This window comes from Palaemon carinicauda, chromosome 2 (assembly GCF_036898095.1).
Source record: "Palaemon carinicauda isolate YSFRI2023 chromosome 2, ASM3689809v2, whole genome shotgun sequence".
Lineage (NCBI taxonomy): Eukaryota > Metazoa > Arthropoda > Malacostraca > Decapoda > Palaemonidae > Palaemon > Palaemon carinicauda.
This window is the reverse complement of record NC_090726.1, coordinates 133,227,980-133,235,388: the sequence shown is the minus strand read 5'-3', so window position 1 is coordinate 133,235,388 and position 7,409 is coordinate 133,227,980. Positions and strand designations below refer to the sequence as shown.

Here is a 7,409-nt window from a genome sequence, read left to right as displayed (position 1 = left end):
TCTGCTAAAGAAGGTGATGAATGCAAGAGTTGATGGGAGAAGTACAAGAGGAAGGCCAAGGTTTGGGTGGATGGATGGTGTGAAGAAAGCTCTGGGTGATAGGAGGATAGATGTGAGAGAGGCAAGAGAGCGTGCTAGAAATAGGAATGAATGGCGAGCGATTGTGACGCAGTTCCGGTAGGCCCTGCTGCTTCCTCCGGTGCCTTAGATGACCGCGGAGGTAGCAGCAGTAGGGGATTCAGCATTATGAAGCTTCATCTGTGGTGGATAATGTGGGAGGTTGGACTGTGGCACCCTAGCAGTACCAGCTGAACTTGGCTGAGTCCCTGGTTAGGCTGGAGGAACGTAGAGAGTAGAGGTCCCCTTTTTTTGTTTTGTTTCATTGTTGATGTCGGCTACCCCCCAAAATTGGGGGAAGTGCCTTTGGTATATGTATGTATGTATTAAGATCAGTAACAATGTTAAACAGAAAAATCATATATTGTATAAAACTATGAAACGAGACTTATGTCAACCTATTCCACAAAATTTTTCCACTAAGTTTGAACTTCCTTAGTCCCACTGATTCAACTACCAAATTGGGACGATCATTGTGGAATAGCCCCATCGAAAGGTAAAAGTGTGGTCACAAATAGTGTAATAAAAAAACATTGCCAACAGACTGCAAAACAAAATTTTTAATGGTTTGTTTACAACTTAAATTTATGAAAGAAAATTAATAGAAGGTTTACAGCAAAGTCACATACCCCAACCAAGTCTTTGGTTACAAGTCAGGGACAAACTAGTTATAGTTGTGACTTCTGTACAAGGGAGTCTAAATAATAAGGAAAAGTGTACTGGTTTGAAATGTGGGGCTTACTATGGGAACAATATAAAATTGTTTGCACAACCAAATATTATATTCTTGATGTAGGGAATAATAAACATGGACCTGGTGTCCATAGGGTATCATATATGTCACCCCGTATTTAGGGCAAGAATATTTCAATGCTAAAAAAACAATGTATGTCCCTGGACTGCTAGCACCATACCACTAGTGGAGCAGATACTGTAACAACCTTTAATTTCCAGAAAAAAGCACCAAAACTGGCGCACATACTCCTTGGTGATTGCTCTTTTGATAAAACCCATTAGCCATCTGAAAATTCAAGGTGGCAGCCCTTTTACAGGATGGACACCATTAAATACAGTACATTAAACAGAAATATTTAATTTTGCTATAAAATTGCAAAGTTGTCATATTTGAATTATATGTCAAAAGATGGGCTTATATTATTATCCATCCTCACCTTCATCAGGAGGATGGGGGAATAAGCACTTGATTAACTCTTGTTCACGGACGTGGGGTATACAATTATTATTTTACCCCGTTTAAAAAAAAAAAATAAAAATAGTTATAAACAAAATTTATTGATTCTGAAAACATAAACAGAAAGTACATATTCTCTAGTGTATTTTATTCAACCATTTTAATGACTAGCAACTGAAACTACATATTTCAAGGACAACTTAAAAAAAGTATAAAAAAATACTAAAATTTTTACTTGTGTTGCTAAAATAGAGTGAGTAAAATCTAATATTCTTGTAAATGACTTGATTCCTGACCCACACACTCTCAGGGTATCGGGGTATCTCAGCTATGGGTATCACAGCCTCCTGGCAGGCACACACACTGTATGGGAGACCATAAAATAACAACTATAAATTCTTTGGTGAAAATAAATGAAGTTTCTGCAAAAAGAAATTTTCGTAGAGGTATTCCTGTCTGTGAATACTAAATGATCAAGAAATGTTATGTTTATGTTTTGACAATCAAAAGACCATATTTGAACACAAAAAAAAATCTTCTTTTACAATTATTTACCATTGAAAATGGTAATGAGCAATACTGGCAGTTTCAGTGTACAGTACAAACAATTCATATTCTCGGTGATGGACTATGCATGCCCTACGCTTACCAGTATGTAGTTCTAGTACTAGTAGTGGTAGTAGTAACTAAAGTTCTTACCTGTATTAGTGTGGGCAGTCCACGCACCAAGTGTAGATGTGTTGAGGACACACAGGGCGTGTACAGCCTTGACACCTGTGTCGTGTCTTCCTGTCTTTGGCCCTGTCACACAATGAGCACCGCACCATGGGAGCCCTGCTGTCCGCCATCACTGTGAGACCTGCTTGATCATCCCTGACAGGTAAAGGAATGTTGCAGACTGTGTTGATCACAGTTTTGATGGTTCTGGGAATCCTTGTGTTGAACATCCTCTTTCCTGCCCATGCTTTGATAAGGGCCTCTGCCATATTTTGCATATAGAAGCGTCTCTCAATTGGTTTAGAACCTATTGTCTGCTGATTTTCTTTGTAGATTATCCACGAGTTGATTACACAGGAATTTATCATCCCATAGAAAATACTCATGGGCCACCTGCTTGTCTTGCGTGAAACTGAGTATATTGCACACATTTGATCGAATGCATCTACTCCACCTTGCGTCTCATTATAAAAACAAATGATCTCGGGCTTGCCATTGGGCATTGTGGTTGGCTGTGTGTGCATTGATGATAATAGATACACCAACTTCTTTTTCGTTCTTGAAGTGTCCTTGCAGTATGACACCAACGTCATGTCATTCACGAATAAAAATGCACTAGAACCTACCATCCTAGTGCTTGTTTCTTTCATTTCCTGGGGAATTTCTTTCTTGTTTGCTTTCACAGTGCCAACTAGGGTTATGCTGCAGTTGTGTAGAAGATCAGTGACCAAGGGCACAGAACTAAACCAATTGTCGGTGGTTACGTTTCTGTTTCTATTGTGGTAGGGTTCTGTAAGATCCTTTGTGATCTTATGACCAACGTTTATGCCACCCCGGGCCTGAGGTTGTGTGTCTTCTTTCCCCAGGTAGGGTATTGCTCTCAGCATGTACTTGCTTTTACTGTCACATATAAGGAAAAGTTTGATCCCATATTTTGCTGGTTTGCTAGGAATATACATGCGGAATGGGCAGTTTCCATGGAATGCCAGCAGCTGTTCATCCACTGTAACTGTTTCACTTGGGACGTACATTTTCCCACAGTTGTCAATAAAGATGTCCCAGATAACACGAATAGCTGCAAACTTGTCCGTTGTCTGTCTCTGAGCTCTCGTGTCTTTGTCATCAAATCTCAAACAGCTGAGAAGGAAGCAAAAGCGGTCCTCTGACATGGCTGCACGATAAATTGGTGGGCCGGTCTTGGGGCTAAACATTTCCCTAGTTGTCAGGTGGTTATCCCTCTGGCCACCACTGAAGATCAATAGTCCCAAAAGTGCACGTATCTCATCCGGTTCTGTTAGGGATAACCCTCCTCTCCGGTTAGTATACTTGGCTGCCCGCTGAGGAATTATTTTGTTGGTCCATTGCACTATCTCGTCGATAATATTATCTCCAAAGAACAAGCTCAAGGCTTTTTCTGGGGTGTCTGCACTCCTTGCCTCCGGTGTTGGTCCTGAGGTGATAGGACCAACAATGTTTCGTGCTGGTGTCCTTACTCTACTGGATGATTGTGGTCGACAATTCCACCTATAGCCAGACTTGGATGTCACTGTACTGGTTCCGAAGTCATGCATTCTTGTAGCCTTGTCTTCTTCATTAGCATTGCTCCTTCGTCTTCCCCTGGCAACAGGAGGAGGCACAGCAGGGTCAGCAGAGGGAGGAGGAGGCACAGCAGGGTCAGCAGAGGGAGTAGGAGGCACAGAAGGGTCAGCAGAGGGAAGAGGAGGCACAGCAGGGTCAGCAGGAGGCACAGCAGGGTCTGCAGAGGGAGCAGGAGGCACAGCAGGGTCAGCAGAGGGAGCAGGAGGCACAGCACGGTCAGCATAGGACAAAGCTTGTGTAGCACCTCCTCGAGCAGCATTACCACGGCGTCTCTTACTCACCCTACTTACAGCAGGGGTAGCAGTAGAGGTACCAGGGGTAGGAGAGGCTGGGCGGTGGACAGAGTGGTGCATTGAGGCTAGGGAGGGGGATGGTAGAGAGTCGTCCAGGGGTTGGTGGGGAGTGGATGGAGGGTGAGGCCTGACGTCTATTTGGCTGGCAACACGTGGCTTGCGAGGTGTTGATGTAGTTAGTTTTCTCTTTCGGGCCCTACTTTGAAAACATTGTTCATCCATAAACTCCTCACTATCATCATCACTGCTAGGTGGTTGTTCATAATCTTTGTCCATATCGGAGTCATCTTCCACCTCATATTCAACATGATCAATCTCACTTTCATCATCACTTTCAAATATTGCACTCACATCTGTTAAGCCTGAATTGTTCATTATTTCATCTAATTCTGCCTGAGAATAAAAAACTTTCTTTTTTTCATCCATCTTTCACAGTTTATTATGAGTCTTTATCTACTTAGTTTATCTAGTCACTGCTATACTATGATAACTCTGAAAAGAGATTATTCAATGCCTGAAAACATAAAAACATGAAAATACACAAAGAACTAAAAACATTCAAAACACATCAACACTGCACTGGGGCAAAATATACCCAAATGTTTTTATTGTTTATCACTGCAATTGGGAACAATATACCCACACATATTAGTATTTTAACACTGCACTGGGGTATAATATTCCCACACATATTAGTATGTTAAGACTGCTGTGGGGTATAATATTCCCACACATATTAGTATGTTAAGACTGCTGTGGGGTAAAATGTACCCAAACTCCCCCCCACACACCCCCACAAGTGATTAATCACAGACACTACCTTCCTCCAATAGACCTGACAGGAAACTGAAGCTACCTGGCTGTTGAGCTTGCTAAGTGGCCAGACCACTCAGCAAGGATAAAAGAAAAATGGCGTGGGTAAAATATACCCTACATCCGTGAACAAGGGTTAAGAGAATAGTTACTTGGTATGGTGTCTTACCTGCATCTAAGTCTGTTCCAGTGACATAACGGTCCAACCGTTGCAATCCAGGGGAAGGGAAGGAGAAGAGGATAAGAGAGACTTACACTCATCCTAGACAGTAATTTTAACTGTTATCTTAGACAAAATACTTCTGTCCTGTGAGGGAGCTAGGTATGCTAAAACACCTGCTGAGCCCTTACCATAGGTTCTAAGGAGAAAGTGTTGAGCGACTTGTTGGTGTATTTTCGTAGTTAGTGGGAAGTGAAGGTCATCTGACGTTTCCCAACTCTTGCCTTCAGGACTTGGGCCACTGACAGATTTTTCGGAAGGCTAACCTTGCACCAACTCCTCTAACTTTGTGAGAGCATGCTTATACTGGTCGTCTTCTTAAGAGCATGGTTGTTCGGGATCCCTTGTCCGGTTTAGCACTCTATGATTTCTTGAAGCCAGAAAGTAGATGGCTCATTTGGCCTGGTATACTGCTATGGATGATGATCTTAAGTACAGTATACAGTATTCTGTTCAGTATTCTAATGCTGGATAACCTCCACCCGCAAAGAGGCAGGTTAAAAGCATTAGAAGGTCCTAGTACCATTCTATGTGCAGTCACTTGGAGACTACCAACATCACTGTTGATTACCTTTCTGAACTGGCAGAACAGCGAAAAAGCATAAATGTCGAGGCTTCCCCACGAGTGTTGGAAGGCGTCCACTAATGCTGCTGCCTGATTAAATATTGGAGAACAGTAAACCTTGAGTTTGATGTTTAGTTTCGCCACTAACAAGTGTATTGTCAGATAACCACACAAAGTCAAGAGGTTCCTCGCTACTTGAGGATGAAGGGACCACTCTGATCCAACAACTTGTCCCTGTCTACTTAGTTTTGCTGGGAATGAACCTGACTGACAACTCTGAGTTGTTCTGTGCTCTTTCATGGGCCTATATCACCCAGACACAGATGTGCTGAGAAGCAGTACCTTTTTGCTTGTAGGTGTAGACCAGTCCAGTAGTGCTGTCGCTCATCAAAGCTAAAGAGTAACCTATGAATCTCTATTGGGGTGACTTCAGTGCCTTCATTTCTAGAATGTTAATATGAAGGTTCCTCTCTACATTTGACCAGAGGCCTGCAATGGCATGATCTCTTAGATGCATGCCCCATTCTTTCTTTGATGCATCTGTGAAGAGTAAAAGTTCTGGAGTAAGGCACTTGAACAGAGACCCTTTGATGAGGTTTTCATCCCTCAGCCACCAGTACAGATCAGATCTTACCTCCTGTTGGACAGGAACTATACAATGAGGAAGGTCGTTGCTCTGTGACCAGTCTCTATTCAGACATCACTGAAAAAACCTTAGATGTAGATGGCCGTGGAGAACCAGTTTTTCTAATGATGGAAAGTGGACTAGAAATGGCTACCATTAAAGATCTGGAAGCTATTGGAAGCTTAGAAAAGGGCATGCCACACTTTTGAGCCTGATTACTTGATTGTTGGAAGAAAAGACTTTCCCTATTGTTGTGTCCACTCTCATCTATGGCTACTCCAGATTTATCATAATCCCCAGATCTGGAAAAAGTAGAGAAGTCTGTCGCGATGTTATAGGAGTGCCTCTGGGAGGATGAAAACATTAACTAATCATCTAAATACAGTACCTCAAAAGCAACATGAGAATAAACACTCAAGTGAACACCTGTGGGTCAGTTGACAGACCAAAGCACAGGACTTTGAACTGGAGGACCATGCTGGTGAGAGAGATCGGAGGAACTTCTTTGATGACTGATATAGAATTGGAAGAACTTCTTTTACGACACATAGAATCGGAAGAACTTCTTTGACGACTAATGTACTGCACTGGGATTAGGAATATGCCTCTCTCAATTCCAGAGAGCATAAAATCATTCTTCCTGATGGCATTTCTCATGGTGATTGCCATCTTCATTTTGACTGGCATCTGGAGAACAAACTCGTTTAATGTGGAGTGATCAATTACTATATGCATTTGGAGAACAAACTTGTTTAACATGGTATGGTCAATTACTGTCTCCAGCCACCTGTCAAATTTCCCAAAAGAAAAAGGAAACTGTAGCTTGGAGTGTGGAGACCCATCCAGGACTACTTGAAGTGTATCTTTGTCCATCATTATCTGGACTTCCACTTGAAGGATGAAGCCTTTTTGTGATCCTTGTAAATTTGGTTGTTGTTGTCAGAGTCTGAGTCAAGACAGGGTGATAGTTGATGAACAAGACGATGTATCTGTGTTGGAGGCCCATCACCGTACAGTCCACTGTTCCCAGTTACTGCCACCTAGCCCATCGGCTTGAGAGGCAATTGCATTAGGGGCTGCTATCCAATGAGATACTACTGCTAAAGAGATATTGAGTCCTCTGACTGGCCAGATAGTACTATACTGTACTACATTGAATCCCTCTCTGGTTACGGTTAATTTTTCTTTTGCCTACACATACACAGAATAGTCTGGCCTACTCTTTACACATTCTCCTCTTCCATCATACATCTGTCATTACTAAGCTA

The 7,409-nt window shown here is 42.3% G+C and overlaps 1 protein-coding gene across 1 annotated transcript; it reads right to left on the bottom strand.

Annotated features, from left to right (window-relative positions):
• Nucleotides 1-1,424: 1,424 nt before the first annotated feature.
• Nucleotides 1,425-4,666, bottom strand: LOC137621866 (piggyBac transposable element-derived protein 4-like). The gene is made up of 2 exons (XM_068352375.1): nt 2,009-4,666; nt 1,425-1,672 (listed from the first exon to the last, which is right to left on the bottom strand). Exon 1 carries the CDS (start codon nt 4,342-4,344, stop codon nt 2,014-2,016), a length of 2,331 nt encoding a protein of 776 aa, XP_068208476.1. The 5' UTR covers nt 4,345-4,666; the 3' UTR covers nt 1,425-1,672; nt 2,009-2,013.
• Nucleotides 4,667-7,409: the final 2,743 nt, after the last annotated feature.